This window comes from Mustelus asterias, chromosome 9 (genome assembly GCF_964213995.1).
Source record: "Mustelus asterias chromosome 9, sMusAst1.hap1.1, whole genome shotgun sequence".
NCBI lineage: Eukaryota > Metazoa > Chordata > Chondrichthyes > Carcharhiniformes > Triakidae > Mustelus > Mustelus asterias.
Genome location: NC_135809.1, coordinates 96,161,595 through 96,182,958, shown reverse-complemented (window position 1 = coordinate 96,182,958; position 21,364 = coordinate 96,161,595). Strand labels below are relative to the sequence as shown.

General features: G+C 43.7%; 1 protein-coding gene across 5 annotated transcripts in view; it reads right to left on the bottom strand.

Moving 5' to 3' along the window:
• The window catches only part of eps8l2 (EPS8 signaling adaptor L2), a 199,261-nt gene that overhangs the window by 38,230 nt on the left and 139,667 nt on the right, over positions 1-21,364 (bottom strand). For all 5 annotated transcript variants that reach the window (XM_078220594.1, XM_078220593.1, XM_078220596.1 and 2 more), the window contains 10 exons: positions 17,301-17,365; positions 16,458-16,619; positions 15,591-15,740; positions 13,874-13,953; positions 11,274-11,401; positions 10,411-10,493; positions 9,207-9,333; positions 8,713-8,801; positions 5,281-5,355; positions 3,087-3,235 (listed from right to left, as the gene is read on the bottom strand). In XM_078220594.1, the coding sequence (XP_078076720.1) occupies positions 3,087-3,235; positions 5,281-5,355; positions 8,713-8,801; positions 9,207-9,333; positions 10,411-10,493; positions 11,274-11,401; positions 13,874-13,953; positions 15,591-15,740; positions 16,458-16,619; positions 17,301-17,365 (1,108 nt within the window). The remainder of the gene's footprint in view (positions 1-3,086; positions 3,236-5,280; positions 5,356-8,712; positions 8,802-9,206; positions 9,334-10,410; positions 10,494-11,273; positions 11,402-13,873; positions 13,954-15,590; positions 15,741-16,457; positions 16,620-17,300; positions 17,366-21,364) is intronic.

The window sequence follows — 21,364 nt, the reverse complement described above, 5'->3', positions numbered from 1 at the left end:
CTGAAAACCAGAATAGATTCAGCAGCAGCATCTTTGAGCAGGTTTCATTCGGCATTTATGGGAGCGACGTTTAAAGAAATATTTGGGGCGATGAGTGAATGAATTACAGCGAGCTACTTTCAGAAACGTTGCTTGCACCAAGCAATCTAATTTACAGTTCAATGTGCGAGACCTGTGCAAACTTCTTTATTGCATCACTGGAACCCATAATTTATAGCCAGGGGAGGCATTTGAGGAATGTCACTCTCGAGCCCAGCCAGCATTCTTTAGAAAGAATGGGACCAGCACTGAACTACAATCCCACAAGTAAGGAGGTAGGTTAAATATTTATGAGCAATGCGTCAAAACAGTGGCGTTCTTGCAGTAAGCTGCTCATAATGTTTTAATCCTGGTCACACACCAATTCTCAATTTGTATGAAGTCATAATTTCCCAAACTGGGGTCTTTGGACTCTGGTGCCTTCGGATCCTGGTGTTGACTCCAAGAATCATCTTTTTGAATGACTGACCAGGCACATAGCTGGAATTACCTCTTAGAAACTGGACAAGTTTTGCAGGGGTTTCCAGGCATCATCGAGGGCGATTCTCCCAAAAAACATCTAAGTGCAGAATTCGCGTGAAAAGTGGAGTAACTCCTGCTGGTTTTTTAGTGGGATTTTCAGAATGAATCTCCCACACTCTGTCAATCATGCTAGGGCACTCTGCAGTGCTCAATGAACACCTGGGGGCGGGGCCTATTCCCACTGGAGAAGCCGACAACATAGCGCTGAGCACCAATCTGTCAGCACAGAGATCGGCACATGCACAGTGGCCCCGCACTGCCGGCCTCCCGATTGCTGTCCAGCCCCGGAACCCCACACCGCTGCCCCTCTGACCCCCCCCTCATCCTGATCGCTTGCCTCCCAGACCTCTCCAGGCAAGCCCTGATGTCTCCCCCCCCCCCCTCCCTGTCCAGACCCAATCTCCTCGACCCACCCCCTCGCTCCCTCCACAGTCCCAAACCCCCCGACCCACTCAGCAGCCGCGACACCCCCCTGCAGCTGTGACCCACCCCCACCCAACCCGAATAGCCAGCCCCGATCACTTTGTTCCCTCCCTCTGCCACTGGTCCTGAGTGCAGAGCAGCAGTAGGTCCTCTGACCCCCAGCAGGTTCTCCCAAAGGGCCCCTCAACAGGCCACACCCTCCTCTGGCCCACTCCCATTGGCACTGCCCAATGCCAAGTGGGCAGTGCCAAGGTGCCCCTTGGGCATTGTCAGTTTGCCCCTTGAGCAGTGCCAGGGGCCAGATTGGCACTGCCCAGGGGAAACCCTCCCTTACCTCCAACCTCTTGGGGGACCTCCATGGCCTCTGTTCCCTCCAGCGGGGTCAGCCGCCTGTTCCCTGTTAGTGGGCACCGTAGTAAACTCCACTGGAAGGAACCACTCCTGGCAGAGAAGGGTGGCAGGTGGGGGCAGAAGATGCTAGCAGGCCCGAAGACTTCAGTCCCAGGCCTGCTCATGCTATTAAATTTCAAATGTCCATATTTAAATCAGCTCTGTGCCAATTTCCGGCGCGGAGCTGAGGACTCCAAAAATGTTGAAGCCGGAGATGCGTGGAGTCCATGGTGCCCAGCAGGAGCCTGCCAAACGGCCAGGCTGATGTCTGCCGACCCGTTGCGCTGCTCGAGCAGTGCTGCATGCTGGGAGAATCCAACCCCCCTTCCCCAAATCTGCAAAGGATGCATGACAGTTCAGATTTTTCCGGTAGTGTGTTCATTTTTTCAAGGGGCGTGCTACATAAAAAACAGAAACCTATCCTGTAGATACCAGAGTATTGCAGCTAATTCTGGGCACCATTCTTTGGGAAGCATTAGAGAAAGTGCAGAGAAACTTCACAAGAATGGTTCCAAGGATGAGAAACTTCAGTTACATGGATAGGTGGAGAAGTTGGGACTGTCCTCCTTGGAGAAAAGGAAATTGAAAAGGGATTTGATAGAGTTATTCAAAATCATGTGTGGTCTGGACAGACAGAGAAACTGTTCGCAATGGTCGCAAGATTAAGAACAAGAGGGTGTGGATTTGAGGTAATTGGCAAAAGAAGCAATGGAGGCATGAGGAAAAACCTTTCCACTCTGAGTAGTTAAGATCTGGAAAGCACTGCCTGAGTGTGGTGGTGGTGATGAGGTCAATTGAGGCATTCATGAGAGAATTAGATTATCATTTGGAAAGGAAGAATGCATACAATTATGAGGAGAAGGTGGAGATTGGCACTGGGTGCATTTCTCATTTGGCGAGCTATTGCAGACATGACAGGCTGAAAGGCTTCTTTCTGTCTGTAATAGTTCTGTGGTGCATTTGAGTGTTGCCTGTTACTTCGGTCTGCTTACATCAATCAACGAGATGTTGTCAGAATCCCAGCTAGGATCAGAGATGGAGATACTGTTGAGGCACAATGCAGGGGCGAATCAGATACTGGAGGACAGCTATTAACATTCTGATTGATGGGGAAGGAATGGGAGAGTAGTTAAAATAAAGGGTCTGCTATTTCTCACTCCATTTCCACTGCTCGTTCTAGCACATGTGGAACTCCACTAGCATTTTATTCCATCCCAAGTAGGGTGGGTGAATCCACTGGGAATGATAAATGCTCTCCCAGGCTCCATAAAGGAAGTCTGGGCCTGTGCTTCTGATGGAAGCAGCTGAGCAGTTTACTGGCAGGTTACAAATGATGCCCTTCTCCAGCGCAAATTAACATTGCCCCTTAGACATCTCATTCTCCTTCTCTGACTTGAATGGTTCTGCCTGTTGGTGAAAATTCATTACATGTGGAACTATACAGCTTGCATGTGTCTCTGCATTTTCAATTGCTGCAGACTGAGGATGCCAAAATTTGAGAGCAGATTTTAGCAGAGGAGCCAGGATTCATTCATCAGGCTCAGAGGAGAAATTCGCTAGCTTCATAACCCAATCAATTACTGCATAATCAGAACATTCCCTGTACAACCAGCATTAATTCTCAGTACAGTATGCATGTTTTAATGCATAACACATCATTCCCTCTATTTTGCAATTGGCTTATTCCAGAAAATAGGGTCTGGCTTTCTCACCTGGACCTGTTCCATGCCTCTCCCAGTGATTCCCATAGCATCATCTCTTTAGGCGTTAGGTGGCCCCTTAGAAAATCTATTGTGTCTTTGGAAAGTAGAGGGCTGATGATGGTCCTGGGCACGTCTGGACCTCCGATGGCCTGAACCACCTGCCCAACACAAAAGCACGTAAGTATCAAAACCAAAAAGAATGGGGACAAATTCACTGCAAACATATTACTATTAAATTGCCTGATTGATATCAGGATCAGGCAGGTAAAGGGGTGTGTATGGTGTTTACAGGTTAGCTTGTTGATCTATTACTGGTCCACAAGCAATGCTATAAAGGCATTTAGATGCTCCATTGAGTCCTTCATACCTTGCTTCAACAGTCAGGTTTCAAGAAGCCAAATAAGATGGTTGGTCATGTTAAAAATAAAAGTAATGCTAAAATGGAAGCACACAATCTCCTTCAAATAGTTTAATGATCAACTCACCTCCTGAGAGTACCAGAAGAGGGAAGGTATAGCCTTTTACATTTTAACTGCCCATCTACGTTGGTGCAGGGGGTGTTAAAATTACCCTCATTTTTACTAATCCAGTAGAAACTACTGTGTCTTTGGGCAGAATTTGTGGTGGTGGTGGGCAGCTCTGGTGTTGCCTTTCCCGCTGACCAGAATAGCAGGATCCCATGCCAGATTTGCACTTGGAACCTCATCAATTATGAACAGGTGAGTTCCCCTCCGAATCCCCTGGCAAGCTGGCACTGATTCATTTATCTGCCATCAGCTGGTAGTTCAAAGATCTTGGCTTAATTTAAACACCAGTGCAGCACACACGTATCACTCTCTTCAGCCCACCTGTTTTCACCAAACCATGCAGAATGTCAGCACCCAGAAGGAAAAGGCTAGCAGCCTCAAGAAGAAGTCTGTTCCCCGAATCAACCACCCTCCTCTATCCCTTCCCCCATCCCCCCCTCCCGCCAGGCCTATCACCAGCGAAGCACCCAGCTCCAGTTGGACTTCTACCTGCTGCATCTGGGGTCTTCATCCATCTCCTTCCAGCAAACTACGTGTTGTTCCTTTGACCCCTTTTGTTTGTCGCTGTTTCATGCAGCCTTGTTGGAGTCCATCTTCCCTCCCCTCAGTCTTCCCTCTATTCATCTTCTTCGTACTCCTCCTTGTCAGTCTGCTTGCTATCATAAGCCCTTCCCTCCCCACTTCCTTGCGCAGCCCTCCTTCTACATTGCCTCCCCCCTCTTTTCTTCACCAGGCTCTCCTCTGGCAACAGCCACCCCTGGTTGAACTTTGGACCTTTGTTGCAGTGGCTGCATGAGTCCCGCAGCACAGTCTTTCCAGATAGACACTAATGTGTGGCACCAGGAGGAAGGAGACTCCTGTACTCACCAACCCTAGGCACAGTATTGAGTGAGACAGTGACACATGGGTCCAACAGCACGATGTTGTCCATGAACACCAGCTTGACATGGAGACGGAGGGCAGGAACTGGTCTGCCCCGGCAGAGTGGTGAACAATGCATCAGGAACAGTGCAGCACTATGACAGAAAGGCTTTGTTGTACTCACTTCAAAGTGTCTTGCGAACTGAGGGCTGCCACTCCAGCAATCGGGTTTTAGACCAATGTAATTTGCCGCTGGCATGAAGCAAGATTAAGAGGCCTGACAGGATGTCGGCGGGTAGCTGTTTTAATGAGCATTCATAAGATGCAAATAAATGCAAATGGTGTTCATGCCAGTGGGAAGACCGACTTGCCATTGGGATAATTGCAACATCATTTACCCCAATGCGTTTCTGACATTTTGGCTCCCGCCAGATTCTCTGCTCCCACCAGCCCACCACCAAACCCGCCGTGAGTGGGATGGGAGAATTCTGCCCTTTATCTGATTTTTAATTTTTTTTTTCCATACCTAATCTAACTTTCCTAAAATACTAAGAGAAATATCTTTATCTATTTGTTCACTTCTTCATTTGCAATGGATGTTAACCTGCTCATAAGATTAATGCTTCAGCTAATTAAAAGAGACAATGCCGCTTTACAGGGTAAAGACACTTTGCCCCATTTTTTACATTGAATCCAAGAAAACCAGGGTTTTCTTGGGGGCTGTCAGATAATAAACACCCGCCTAAGTGAATAACATCACATCTTTCCCGTTTGTACAAGCCATCTATTATTACTACAAGGTATTGTTACTTTACCAGTTCAAGTGGCCCAAACAAGAAGTGAAGCAACTCCACTGCATTTGGATTTTGAATGTGCCTCTTTAGTTTAGCCTAGAAACAAGAAACAATGTAGATCAGTAACGATGTTTGTCAATCTTCAGAATTAGCAACCAATGGTAAAGTTTTCTAACTTTCTAACCAGGACAACCCATTTAATTAAAAAATATTAGAGAATGGTCAATTAATTAAGAACTTATCATTTGTTGATTGAATTTTCCTGTTATGAGCATAATTTTGTGGGGGCTTGGGATAGTTGTGCACATAGATTTCTAGGCTCTTACAACAAAATTGATACTTAGACAGCTACACAGAGAGATGGACAGGTATCCAAAAAACCGAAGCTCTGATGTGAATTCAACATAGGAAGAAAAATAGTCCATTTTGTACCTCGAGTCTGTTCTGGCACTCAATGAGATCATGGCTGATCTGCAACCTAACTTCATATACTCAGTTGCCCCAGATTCCTTGATGTCTTTGGAATCACAATGTCTCACAAATTTGATAGAATTTTTTGAGGAGGTAACTAAGTATGTTGATGAAGGTAGGGCAGTTGATGTCATATACATGGATTTTAGTAAGGCGTTTGATAAGGTCCCCCATGGTCGGCTTATGATGAAACTGAGGAGGTGTGGGATAGAGGGAAAGTTGGCCGATTGGATAGGTAACTGGCTGTCTGATCAGAGACAGAGGGTGTTGGTCGATGGAAAATTTTCGGATTGGAGGCAGGTTGCTAGCGGAGTGCCGCAGGGATCGGTGCTTGGTCCTCTGCTCTTTGTGATTTTTATTAATGACTTAGAGGAGGGGGCTGAAGGGTGGATCAGTAAATTTGCTGATGACACCAAGATTGGTGGAGTAGTGGATGAGGTGGAGGGCTGTTGTAGGCTGCAAAGAGACATAGATAGGATGCAAAGCTGGGCTGAAAAATGGCAAATGGAGTTTAACCCTGATAAATGTGAGGTGATTCATTTTGGTAGGACTAATTTAAATGCCGATTACAGGGTCAAAGGTAGGGTTCTGAAGACTGTGGAGGAACAGAGAGATCTTGGGGTTCATATCCACAGATCTCTAAAGGTTGCCACTCAAGTGGATAGAGCTGTGAAGAAGGCCTATAGTGTGTTAGCTTTTATTAACAGGGGGTTGGAGTTTAAGAGCCGTGGGGTTATGCTGCAACTGTACAGGACCTTGGTGAGACCACATTTGGAATATGGCGTGCAGTTCTGGTCACCTCACTACAAGAAGGATGTGGAAGCGCTGGAAAGAGTGCAGAGGAGATTTACCAGGATGCTGCCTGGTTTGGAGGGTAGGTCTTATGAGGAAAGGTTGAAGGAGCTAGGGCTGTTCTCTCTGGAGCGGAGGAGGCTGAGGGGAGACTTAATAGAGGTTTATAAAATGATGAAGGGGATGGATAGAGTGAACGTTCAAAGACTATTTCCTCGGGTGGATGGAGCTATTACAAGGGGGCATAACTATAGGGTTCGTGGTGGGAGATACAGGAAGGATATCAGTGGTAGGTTCTTTACGCAGAGAGTGGTTGGGGTGTGGAATGGACTGCCTGCAGTGATAGTGGAGTCAGACACTTTAGGAACATTTAAGCGGTTATTGGATAGGCACATGGAGCACACCAGGATGATAGGGAGTGGGATAGCTTGATCTTGGTTTCAGATAAAGCTCGGCACAACATCGTGGGCCGAAGGGCCTGTTCTGTGCTGTACTGTTCTATGTTCTATAACAAAATTCTAATCATTCTCAGATTTAAAATTAACAAATATTCCACTATCAATTGCCATTTGTGGGAGAGAGTCTCAGATTTTTACAATTGTGTGCGCATAGAAATATTTCCCAATTTTGCTCCTGAAAGATATGTAGATTATAGATCAGGGGATTGGAAGAAGCCTGAAACATTTCAGCCCTGGCGGCACTGAGAGTCAAGCAGGCTTTAAGGAGATATGTTTCATAGAACCTAGAAGCAGGAGGAGGCAAGTTGGCCCTTCAAGCCTTCTCCACCATTCATTATGATCATGGCTGATTATCAGATTCAATATCCTGATCCCCTTCCCTCCATATCCCTTGATCCCTTTAGCCCCAAGAGCTATATCTAATTTCAGCCCTCATAGCTAATATTGGAGAAGTATACAAAATCGCCTTGTGCAAGTCAGATCAGACAATCCATTCTTGTGTGACTTGAATTAAATCCGTTTACAACTGCTCTCTCTCCCTGTAGAATCAAGCAGCTTCATGATTTATGTTTGTTCTAACCTCACCAAATGTTTGCTCAGTCTGCCTTCAGTGGGATTCAAGAAACACAATGAGAAAGACACAAATATATGGTTCATGTTATGGCTTTGAATTATACTATTATACAAGCAGACAAGTGATTCAAGAAAATTCAGTAATAACATACACCAGCATTCTCCTTGCTATGTTGATTGCTGAGCTTGATGAGCCCACTGACATTGGGTAGATTTACAAGCCTTCTAGATGGATGTGAAAGTGCTGTTGCAGATCCATTACCTGGCATAGAAACTGCTCAACATTCACTTCCAATTGATATGACAATTGACTGGTGACTGTTCTACAACAGCAGGTTCATCCCCGGACAGCAAGTTGAAAATCCACCCTTCTTTGTCAAGACATGTTATTTTTATTCATTCATGGGATGTGGGCATTGCTGGCTAGGGCAGCATTAATTGCCCTGGAGCAGGTGATGGCGTGCTGCCTTCTTGAATTGCTGCAGCCCCATAGGGTGTAGGTACACACATGGTGCTGTTAGGAAGGGAGTTCCTATTAGGGAGGGAGTTCCAGGATTTTGACCCAGCAATAGTGAAGGAATGACAATATATTTCCAAGTCAGAATGGTGAGTGGCTTGGAGGGGAACTTTGAGCTGGTGGGTGTTCCCATGCATTTTCTGCCCTGTCCTTTTAGATGGTAGCAGTTGTGGGTTTAGAAGGTGCTGCCGAAAGACGCGTTGATGAGTTCCTGTAGTGCATCTTATATCTGGGACAAACTGTTGCTACTGTGGTGAAGGGAGTGAATGCCTGTGAATGGGGTGCCAATCAAGCAGGCGGCTAGATGGTGTCGAGCTTCTTCAGTGTTGGAGCTGTACTCATCCAGTATTTGATCGCACTCCTGAATTATGCTTGTAGATAGTGGCCAGGCTTTGGGGAGTCAGGAGGTAAATTATTCGCCGCAGGATTCCTAGTCTCTGACTTCCTCTTGTAGCCACAGCATTTATATGGCTAGTCCAGTTCAGCTTATGGTCAAACTGAAAGGTTGGAAAAAGGCTGGTTGGTCTAATTTCTCGACAATTTCTTTTTTTTTTTACGGCTTCAAGTAATCCGAGGGTAAATTAAACTGTCTAAAATGCTAAAAGTTAAACCCATCCCCCACGTCTCCAGATGAGTTCTTACCAACATATTCAAGGTCAGCTTGATCTTTTGTAAACAGTCAGTGAATTCCGCTGGTAACGGTGGCTTTGCTCTCAGAGTAAGCACACCCTCTGCGAAGTAGTCATGAGAGGAAAAAAAAAGACATGCAACGCTTCACTGATTTGATAAACATGACTTTTTTATTTTGTATGTAAAGCACACACACACACAGTATGATGCTATTTCTGGTACATTTATAACAGGAATCTAAACACAGGTCATTTGTACAGGAAATGCAATGAAATTTTATCAATTTGCTGATAGGAGATTTTCTCCATGTGACTACGGAAAACTAGAAATATAAGGAACAGAACAAAGAGCCGGGTAGAAGTGTGGAGAAAAGAGTAAGCATGCAGGGATGGAATGGAGAATGAAATTGGGGAAAAGAGGAGAAAGAAGGAAAAATGAAGGAGGAACCAGAAGAAAGTTGGAAGAGCAAAGGAGAGAATAGAAGCAGAGATGTATGAGGTTCATACCTGCTGGTGCCTTCTTTTTATTCTTCTTGGATTTCTTCCTTTGGTTTAGTTGGTTGTATGCTTCAGCAGCCTTCTGCAGTTTGGCTACAAAAAACTCAATGTCATCCAGTGTGCAGTTAAGAATTTGCTGTGGAAAAAAAAAGTCCTGTCTTGATGAGCATGGTGAGATTTACAAAAGCTAGATTGCTGATAGTCTAGTTAAATATGTTTTCCAGGAAAATCTGAATAAAATATATGATCAAAGAGGATACAACTGTATCAAATTTCTCTGGTACTTGAGCAAACAGCAGCTGGGGTTAAGGGCAACATACAGCCAAGGTTCACTGGCTTGGTCCTTGGTATGTGAGTGCTGTCCAGCGATGAGTGACTGAGTAAACCAGATCTATATTTTCTGCAGTTTAGGAAGAATGGTGATCTCACTGAAACATTTATGATTTTGAAGGGCTTGACAGGGTAGATACAGAAAGGTTATTTGGCCTGACAGGGGATTCTAGGAACAAGAAAGCACAATTTGAGAATAAGGATCCAATCATTTAGGGCTGCGATGAGAAATTTCTTCAACCAGAGGGTTGTGGATGCTCCACCGCCAAATATACTTAAGGCTGAGATAGACAGAATTTTGGTATCTCAGGAAATGGAGAGGTACGGACAATGGATGGGAAAATGGAATTGAAACTGAAGAACTGTCCTGATGGTATTGAATGATGGAGCAGGTTTGGTGGGTCATATGGTCTTCTCCTTCTTCTACTTTTTATGTTGCTACATCCAGGAAGCTTTAGCCTTGATTGTCCTGCCTTTCTCCCTCATGGGAATATGTCCACCTTATACCTGAACCATTTCAACCTTGAAGGCCTCCTTTCATTCAATTTTGCTCTGATTTCTGATGCATGATCCCTTTTTTAGCTTCCTGAAATTAGGCCTCTTCCACTTGATTCTTCCTTTCCCTTAATCATTCTAAACCTAATGACATGCTCACAGTTCCTAAATGCTCCCTGACTGAAACAGGCTCTACTTGTCCTATTGTGTTCCCCAGAACTTTCTTCCTCTCGGGGCCGAAGGTTTTCTTGCACACGTTTCAGGAATTCCTTCCTCTCTGCTTTTTACTCCCATAAATCAGTTAAAGGTTGCCAAAAATGACATTATAAATATCCAATTAGTTTTGTCACAGGGCTTATATTTTCAGAAATAATACCAAACCACTCACCACATCTTTTTCGACCTTCTGAGCCAAGATTGCGGGTGACTCCTCAGGTTCCAGGGAACTGATGCTTCTCCGATCTTGGTCCACTGTGGGATGACACCCAAGGGTTAGTCATCACAAACAACAAATTCTTACCCATCCAAGGAAACATGGGGACGTGTCTAATTTGTACCTGAGCTATCTCAACCCTGTTGAAATATCCTTTGTTCAATAATTGTTTTGCCTACCAATTTCTGACACAATAGAATCTTATAGAATCCCTACAGTGCAGAAGGAGGCAATTTGGCCCATCGAGTCTGCACCGACCACAATCCCTCCCAGGTCCCATTCCTGTAACCCTACATATTTCCCCTACTAGTCCCCTGACACTAGGGTCAATTTAGCATGGCCAATCAACCTAACCCGCACATTTTTGGACTGCGGGAGGAAACTGGAGCACCCGGAGGAAACCCACGCAGACACGGGGAGAACGTGCAAACTCCACACAGACAGTGACCCGAGGGTCTCTGGCGCTGTGGGGCAGCAGTGCTAACCACTGTGCCACCATGCGTGATCCCTCTTTGAACTTACTGAAATTAGTCCTCTTCCACTTGATTCGTCCTTGTCCTTTTCCTTAACCATTCTAAAGCTAATGACACGATCACAGTTCCTAAATACTGCCTGACTGAAACAGGCTCTGCTTATTTTTCTCAGTTGTGGCAGTGGCGCGTACGTGTGATGGAAAGCGATTGGAGAGAGCAAAAGCGAGTGCACACAAAGCGGCTCAGGATCAGCATGCTGCTGAAGAGCTCCTTGCCCACTGTCTTCTTCAGAAGCTTGCCGGATCACATCGAGTGCCACCAGCCTGATGTCTCAGCTTGACCTACCTTGATCATTCTGTGCTGTGAGGGCAGCAGCTCGACTTTTGACGCCAGGAGGGTGGACAGGTGCAATGCTCTGAGGGGGTGAAGGGATTATTGTCTCCCGCTGTTTCTTCATTTTCTCTTGATTCACCCTGATGGGAGAGACATGGTTATGGTGCGCTGACTGGAAATCCCTCACTGCAACAAAATTAAAACCTGCTCAAGCTTAAGACAACCTGATCTCAATGAAATAAGCCCGTTAGTGGCTGGGATCGTTGCAAGAGAGGGTGCCGGGAGCAAGCTATCGCAAATTTGAATGCGAATTGGCTGCAAAGAAATATTTTTCAGAGGCTGGATGGCCTGTTGGCAATGTGTAATGGGAGGTTCTCATGTACCAAGTCAAGGACATAAGTTCATACTGGCACTTCCCTTCCTGCCAAGTTTCCAATTCTGATTCATGTTGTCAGGTACTGAGCAAAGGTCTGTCACTTCCCCACACAGAGAGAGAAGGGAGGGACAATTAACAAGTGAGTCACTGTTCTCTATCTGTGTCACTTTTACCCACCACCAGATTGCCGGAGTGGTGGCAGAATGAATAGAGAGTATCCACCCACCTTCACCGCTGTGAACAAAAGTATACAAAATACAGTGAGGGAATCAATCCTAAAATACCCCTGCATCGCCTAATAATGGATGGGCATTACACTGTCCACTCCGAGATGCAGGAACATATCTGCAATTGCAGGACAGATTTATTTCAACATTGTTTTCACAGCAGCAGGAAAGGAGAAGAAAATAATTTTTATAAAGTTAAGAGTTATGGCCACCGTGGATATGTTCCAAGAGAACTTATTGAAATACCAGTTATCTGCAGCCAGATTGGATTGTCAAAAGTTGGTTATTCCAATATAAAAAGCACTCAAACAATGAGCCTGACTTTACCATCAAGTTGCGCCCATTTTCTGGCGCGAAAACTTGGTAAAGTCGGACGCGAGGAGAATAGCGCAATCCACGCCCGCTTCTGCGCCAGTTCCCCCTTTACCAAGGCCTGAAAATGGCCGCAATGCATGCATTTGAATTGACTTAATGGGTTGCACATTCAATCTTACCGGCACTTCCCCCATTACCACCGCGTTCATCCATCCAGAATCAGCGCGAAACAGACTTGCTGCACAAAAGTCCGATTCGGGCGCTCCAGCTAGTGAGGAGGTAAGTGTCGCGCGTCCGATCGGTGGGGGTGGGGAAGGGCAGTGGTTGGGGGGGGGGGAGCAGTGGAGCTGGGTCCAAAGGTTCTCTGCTTGAGATTGGTTGGGGGAGGGGGGGTCCACTCCACTCTGCCTGTGATTAGTGAGAGGGAAGGGAGGTCTGCTGCCACTCTGCCTGTGATCAGTGAGGGGGAAGGGGTGGGGTTCACTGCCACACTGCCTGTGAATAGTGAGAGGGAAGGGAGAAGGGAGGTCTGCTGCCACTCTGTCTGTGATCAGTGAGGGGGAATCGCTGATATTTTTGCAGGCAGAGTGCTTATAGGGCGCCTGAGGACGGGTCTAAAAATCGGATCTGAAACACTCCCAGTTTCAAGTCTGCCCAGCACTTAGGATCAAAATGGTAAAATAGGGCCCAATATGTTGTGACAAAAAAAGGGTATCATTCTGTTGGTGAAGAATCACAAGAGCCACAGATATCGAGATCATTTAAGCTCGAGTTCTGTAGAAGCGTCATACAGACTCAAAAAAGCTAACCCTGTCTTTCTCTCCCGACAGATGCTGTCAGACCTGTTGAGTTTTTCCAGCATTCGCTGATTTTGTTTCAGATTCCAGCATCAACAATATTCTTTCAATGAAACGTCATACTTATTACAAAGTATTCCAGCATTTAAAACAATTCTTATGGTTATGTTGTATAATCCTACCCATATTCCATGAAAAGCAGATACGAGTGGCCACTGATTGTTCTTGGTTAAGTTGTTCCTCCGTTTACAGAGTTTCAGTAACACCTCCCATTAGCCTGCGCTTCTTAACAAGGAAAGTAGGCGGAGAGGTTTTGTCAAATAAGTTTCAGGGAAGGTCAAGAGACCTTAAGGGAGGCATGGTGGCACAGTGGTTAGCACTGCTGCCTCACAATGCCAGGGACCCGGATTCAATTCCAACCTCGGGTGACTGTGTGGAGTTTGCACATTCTCCCTGTGTCTGTTTTGGTTTCCTCCGGGTTATACCGGTTTCCTCCCACAGTCCAAATATGTGTGGCTAAGGTTGATTGGCCATGCTAAATTGACCGTTAGAGTCAGGGGATTAAATATGTGGGGTTATGGGAATAGGTGGGATAGTGGTCAGGGCAGATTTGATGGGCCAAATGGCTTCCTTCTGCACTATAGGGGTTCTATGAATCCTATATATTTCTTGAGAAATAATAGATTGGGAGATAAAGTCCCCAAAAGGACAGTAATGATTCAAAGTGAAGCCCCACCACCACATATTCAGGGCAACCAGGTGTGTTGGGCAACATGTGTTGTTTCACCAGCATCACCCACACTTTGGGAACAAACAAAGAAAATGAACAATTGGGGTCAATTGTTGGGTCAAAGACTTTCCCCCCACTCTTTACATTCTTGAACTAAGTGCATTTACTTCAGGGTCTGCGGTCGAATCTTCTGTCCACCTTTGCAGTCGGAGATTGCACTTTCAACATCTGCATGAACCATCTCAGCCTGCAAGAAGAACAAGGAAGGAATAAATGACCAGCTTCACATACTTTACCAATAGCTGTAGTTGCATTCAATTATGTTCCAGAATGGAAAAACAACCAGATTCTGTACTGGGATTCCTCTGTACAAATGCTTGAGCAGTAGGAAGTCTGAGATCACTGACCTCGCTCACAGCAATGTGAGAGCTACTGGCTAGAGGTGATTTGTTTTTGCTATAAGCAATGGGGACGCTAGATAGAAAACTACTCAAGCTGTTCTCACGTACCCACAAGAAGACAGTTGTTTGCACCAGTGCCACAGCCCTTGGAATAGCTGCCCTCCTACTCCTGCACCCTTCAATTTGCCCCATTGGGAATGATACGAGACCCAGTACTCAATGGATAAAAATAATTTGCAAATGAAAGAAAACACTCTTATACTCCACCACAGTCTCAATTTACATTTATATAGTGCAACTTACATTTATATAGTGCCTTTAACTAAGATTAATATTTAGGTGAGAAGATTGAAACTGTGGCAGCTGTTGAATTTCTGGTTTGTTGAGAGGCTACTGTATGGATACCAACTGGATGAGGACATATTCAGTTATACAAATGCTGTAGGTGATAGTTTAACATGACCTATTTTTGATAGTATTTGCCAACTTGGACAAAACATGAGCCTAGAAATTTTGGCAGTGTAACATCTGAAAAAGAAGCCAAGAAGTACGGTGGGATAGGGTTTCTATCCACCATCCTAATACATTGCTGAGTCCGCTGCAAATTGTGGGGTCAGTTACTTCGAATAACCATTGGCATGCAGGCTGTGTTGATTCAACTTGTAACTCACTATATCTCAGCTAGGAAAGGTTAAACAGGTTGGGACTCTACTCATGGGAATTTAGAATGAGAGGTGATCTCCTTGAAACATATAGGATTCTTAAGAGGCTTGACAGGGTAAATGCTGAGAGGATGTTTCCCCTCATGGGAGAATCTAGGACCAGAGGGTATAGTCTCAGGATAAAGGAACGCCAAGAAGACTGAGATGAGGAGGAATTTCTTCTCTCAGAGGATTGAGTATCTTTGAAACTCCTCACTACAGATAGCTGTGGGGGCAGAGGCCTTGTGTCTATTTAAGGCTGAAATAGATAGATTTTTGACCAATAAGGGAATCAAGAGTTACAGGGAAAGGGCAGGAAAGTGGATGTGAGAAATGCTGCGTCAGCCATGACCTTATTGAATGGCGGAGCAGGCTGGAAGGGCCAAACAGCCTACTCCTGTTCCTATTTCTTAGGGTCTGGGCCCTGGCATTTAGTGAATTCTACCAGTGTCTTGGGAATGGAAACTTCCAATCATGCCCCTGTGCAATTAGGGCCATTGGTAACTCAATACATAGGGTTTAGATTTTATTTCTTTGAAATGCAGTTATTCCATCCATTGATATTATCATATCACAATGCTTTTAATTCAACAATTAAAAAATAAAACAACACCACTAGGAAAATCTGTATCAGATTATGAACAAGCTCCACTAATAACATGAGTAATATCACCATTGTGATTCAGTAGTCTATAGACAATTACCACTCTCAACACTGCTGTCACCACCACCCTGGCATTATAAGCAACAGTGCGCCCCCACCCCCTGCACATTTTACTCACCCCGATTTCGTCACAGTTGAAGAAATGCATATCGGGTTTGTGCTGATCGGAGTCTTGACACATGAGCAGTAAAACTGATGGATATTTGGACAGGTTGAGTACAGTTTGGCAGTGATGCACAGTGTTTAATGGGAAGTTCTCCAACTCATCCTATAGAAAATAGGGTGGCGGGGGGAGGGGTGGAAAACAGTAAAGGAAGATTGAGTAATGCATACAAAAGAACAGGAAAGAAGACTCACCTCCTGTGAATAGCTGCATAGAAGTTGTCTTGCACTGCGGATTGCCATTAAACTCTGCAATATCACAATCAACCATAACTATGAATGGCTAAATAAAGCATAGGAAAAGAATTCTCCTTGACAGCAGATGGCACAGACTGCCCACAACAGGGCATCAATGCTTACTTCAGTTGCTTAATGATTTTCATTACTTGGCTGGCAAAGCATTTGAAAATTCATACAGGAATATATGTAACATGGTGTGTGTGCTCAAAACTGGAGCACAGATCTCCATAGTTGTAATTCAGCCCAAAATAAACCCAAAAGCTTTTCTGTTATAAAAGGCAATCTGGTCTCTGCTCCTGAAGGTGCTTTCTTTTGTTGGGGTAGAATTTTACAGGCAAGACACTGCCACACCTTACTCTAATAACCATTTTTCCCATGTAAGCAAATGTTAATAGATGGGAGACATTAGAGCCAAGTCTGATCCTAATTCAGGTAGAGAAGATAGCAAATTGGTGGACGAAGGATGTAGACAGCAATCTTGAGCCCATCAACCTATGATAATGTACTTTGATGCTCCAGAATTCTGCACTGATTCTATGTGGCTGACTGTATTAATTAAAAGCCTAACCCCAGATATTCTTACCTGATTTTCACAGTCCAGCAGTCTAATGACTTTGTCATTCACTTGCAGCAGCATCTCCTGAGTCCACACTTTCCCTTTCGAATCCAACTGCAGTAGTTTCTTGATGCCATCATCTACTGTCACAACGGACTCGCTCTTGTCCATTGCGAATGTGGCAAGATGCTGGAAGCAAAAACAAGCAACAGGTCTATATGCCTTACAACCTGGTTTGCAGTTCAAGCAAGTTAAGTTAATTCAGAGTGCATTCAACATTTTATCCCTCTCCCATAATTAAATATAATAGACTCAAGTTTTCCATTTTCGAGAGACCGTGAAGTGTGAGACTTTTATTATATTCCATAATATTTCAGATGTTACCCAAAATTAATGCTGCATTTCTTTATCAACAGTCTTTATCTTTTTTCTACTGTGTACAAAACATTAGCCAGGAGTCTTGGAGAGTGGGTAGAAACATAGAAGATAGGAACATGAGGAGGCCATTCGGCCCTTCGAATCTGCTCCGCCATTCATCATGATCATAGTTGATCGTCCAACTCAATAGCCTAATCCTGCTTTCTGCCCATAACCTTTGATCCCGTTTGCCCCAAGTGCTATATCTGGTGGTGCTGCATGGCACTCAAACACACAGCTCACTCTCACTAGAGCTCTGCTATTAAGCATTTACATTTTAGCATTGAATTATAATATATATATTGAAATAAGAACCCTACTATCTGGAGTTGGAAGTATCTGAGGCAGAGACCAACATATTTCAATGGGCTGGAAGAAGTCACATTAACCAACCCAAAAATAATCTCCTGGACATTCTAATCACTTCAGCGTTTCATTTAATAACAGCGTTACCTCTACATGGTACTGAGACGTTTCTTGCATGATAATGTTGGTATTGGAATACTTCTTTCTTTGCTCTGTAACAGATAGATCAAATTAATCAATAATGCTGGACCTGACAGAGTGAAAGACGGAAGGGTGAAATTTTATGCTGATCAGGACGAGAACTGTCAGTGCCAAAACAGTTTCGCATATTAGGAGGAAGTGCCACTTTTCAGTTCACACAAATATTGTGCAGCTCTAACTAGATGAAGTCACACAACACCAGGTTAAAGTCCAACAGGTTTATTTGGAATCATGAGTTTTTGGAACGCTGTTCCTTCACCTGACTCACCTGAAGAAATTGCGCTCCAAAAGCTCGTGATTCCAAATAGACGCGTTGGACTTTAACCTGCTGTTGTGAGACTTCATACTGTGCCAATCCCAGTCCAACTCTGGCACCTCCACCTCATGACTAACTAGATGACACATTCCTCACAATCCAGAGTGACTCATACTATTCAATATCAACTTATGTAACCCAGCAATGTGTCAGTAGGATATCCTGATCTGAACTTGATATTGGGGGTGGACATATAAGCGAGTGAGCGAAAAAATAGCCCTGTTAGCCTGAATGCTGGTTTCCCAGCCTTGTCCCGTTCCCAAGCCATTTTCCTGGATGCAGGATGACAGGGGAAGGAGTGGCAGCAAAGGTACTTGCCTGCATGCAAGGGGGTAGCCAACTGACTCTGTTATTAGACACTGAACATTAATGGTCAAAGGTTGACTGGAATTTTCCAGTCGGCCACCAGGTTCCAGCAAGTTGTGGGGCACTGGAGTTGCCTCTTGGCGGCAGACCGGGGACCCAGCATGGCTGACAGGCTGGTACTATCTGCCTGAATTCAGCTGCAAGTTGTCCTGTGGAAAGTTTGCCCATCCCTCCCCATCCCCCATGCAATGGTTGCCTGGTTGCTGGATCGACTTTTTCTTGTAAATTGAAAAATGTTGCAGGGGGGACTTACCAGCCAAGGTGTTCTGCCGCTGCTTCCAAACTAGACAGCCTCCCATTGGAGCACCAGCTTCGAGAGCTATTCTTAATTGGAAGGAAAGCCCACCAAGGGCCATTAATAGGCCAATTCAGGAAAAGGTCATAGGAGGTCACAGGTGAGTGACTGTTTCTCTCACAGTGGGTACCTGTGAACCTCATTTGAGTCTGGTGGTGGGACCTTGAAGCCCACAGGGTAAATCCTGCCCATTATGTCTAGCAGACCCATCCTCATCAGATGAGCCCACAATCAATCACTAAACTATTTCAGTAGTTAGAGTCACACATTATGTATGAAAAGTGGCATTTCCTCCTAAATATGTAAAATTGTTCCACTCTTGGCACTGACAGCTCTTGCCCTGACCAGCATATCACTTCACTCTTTCCTCTCAGAAACAAAATGATGTAACAGAGCAACAGCTATGATTTAGTTCAATCAAGGCAGCCTGTTTTTGTGTAATAACACAACAATGAGCACAATGGGTCATCCTTATCGATGTAAACAAAATAATTTCTAACTACACTCCAGCATCCTAACCTTCTTAGCCTGTGGAAAATGAGAGTTAGCTATTTTCAGTACAAAAATCTGGTTATCAGAAAATCTTTCTGTCTCTGTTTTTCTCCCAATGCTCACTACCAAAGGGGAGGAATAAGTCAGACATCTTTTGCTAAGTGCCCAAGACCAGACGCTTCCCAAAACTGTGGATAGGAGATGTTTCTAAATTACTATTGAAACAGTGTAATCACTTGTTATCGTTTTGAGCCTTTGGGGAAACAACTTCAATGTCTAACTCATGGTTTAACCACTCTTTATTTCAGAGCTCCTCCCTTACTCCCTTTTAAATGAGCAGAAATAGCTTATGAATCAAAAACCCAATATTATGTTTTGCTCTTTCCCAAATGCTGTGAAAAAATAAATTCGGAACACCCCAAAAGATAAGTCTCACATGCTTAAGGACTGGCGAATGGAGGGCTAATGTGTCACTGTCAAGTTCTCCTGAACTAACCGTGGTCTCATTTTTTTGACCTTTATCCACATTTTTAAATGTCTTTGTTTACAAATACTTTTCCACACCTCCATTCAAAAGTTATTACGCATTCTGGTTCCATCATTGTTTCAGTATTCCATGGTGCAACAAATAGTTGTAAAATAATAATTTCCCTCTCTCTTTGCTCTTTCCACGATATTCTTAAGCTTATGCCTTCTCTAAAAGCAATACATCTTTCCGGTTTACAAAGAAGAAAAGTACTGCCCAGGAACAGGCCCTTCGGCCCTCCAAGTCTGTGCCGATCATGATGCTCTAACTAAACTAAAAGAAAACCTTCTGCCCTTACAAATTTTGAATACCATTTATCAGATCCACTTTTAATCTTCTTTGTTCTGTTATTAAAAACTACTCAACTTCTTCAGTCCAGCCTTATTAAAACACCTTATCCCTAGAATCATATTTGTGAATCACTCTGTCCATGATGTTAATATTTTTCATCGGGTAAAGTGATTAAAATGGGACACAATATTCCATTTGGAGCCTTTACCAATACTTTGCATTTGATTCAGCTTAATCATTCATTCAAATTGCTGCTGTCACTTGAAGTTTGTTTGATTATGCCTTTCCCTCGGAGATTGCATGGATTGTGGGAGGGGGACAAAATTGATGGTACATGAAGTGCATGATGTCCAGATGGAATGAAGTTGATTGACCAACTGGTATCTTTGTATCTTTTTCTGCAAGTTTCTAATGTACTTCATTGTTTTTGTGCTCTGTGTTCCATGATTTCCATCTGTACCCAGCTGTTGTCCTACATTTGAAGAGTTAGGAATCTGAAACCCTAAGTGTTTCTGCTCATCGCTCATTTTCGGGTTTTACTAATTAATAATACATACCTCCTCTTTTCTTTCTCAGTGTCCCTGCATTCAATTTCAACTGCCATCTAACTGCATGTCAACTAACTTAACTGTCCGCCTGAAATTGCTTATGTTTATAAATGCACACTAATCGTGTGTTTCCTGCAAATCTTAATGTCGTACGCCCGAGATCCAAATCTAGATCATAACCAGTGCAGACAAAATGGACTGAATGGCATCTTTCTGCACTGTAACGATACTATGGTTCTACTGTTCTATGGAGAATGACAGATTAACATTGAATCTGGCCTAAATGTTGGAGTTTATTATCCCGTGTAAGTGTGATCCAAGAAATTCATTTAATATTTTAGATACATAAGATATACATGTAAAATTACACAAAACAACATTTGTACCAATTTAGCTCATGGGAATTTAAGCCCAAATTTGAGAATTGTATTAGCATATCGATATTGTAAAAGTTTGCGTAAAACAAACAGAAATCAGAATAAAATTTTGAGCCCAATTGAGAGCACAGATGCAATATTTCAACTATTAAGTCACCCTTTATTGGACAGATATTAAAATTAAACTAATTATTAAATTAAAGCCACAAATTCTCATTGACACATACTTAGCAGAGAAAATTTTATCTTTATAACATACAGATTCTGATGCCACAAAAAGTAATCAATATAAATATATTAGAATATAATGCAAGTGTCAGTCAGGACAAAACTTGGGATCATGCAAACATTCAATAGGACTCGTGTGTAGTGAATCTTTAACATAGAACTGCTCCAAACTGGTTATGCATGAATATCCTCAACTCTGCGCTTTTGCTGTGGTTATACTGAAACTTACCAGTAAATTATTGGCTAAATGTGCATGTATAAAAAGAGTGCTTATATTTCCTATTCTCTTTCCTATCAATTTCTTCTTTGTGTTGTCACACTCATGTCATGAACATGTGCTTTAATTTTATCAACAAGCTTCCTAGGCAGAACATTACCAAATGCCTTTTGAAAATCCGTACAAACATCCATGCAAATATTTAATTATTCCCTCAAAAATCCCGGTTATGTTGAAGAGACACAACCTGCCTCGTGTAAATCTATATGGTTGTCCTTAATTAATCCATGTCTTCCAAGATAATGATGATTAATTTTCCATCACATTATGGCCTTTAGAAACTGCCCCACTGTT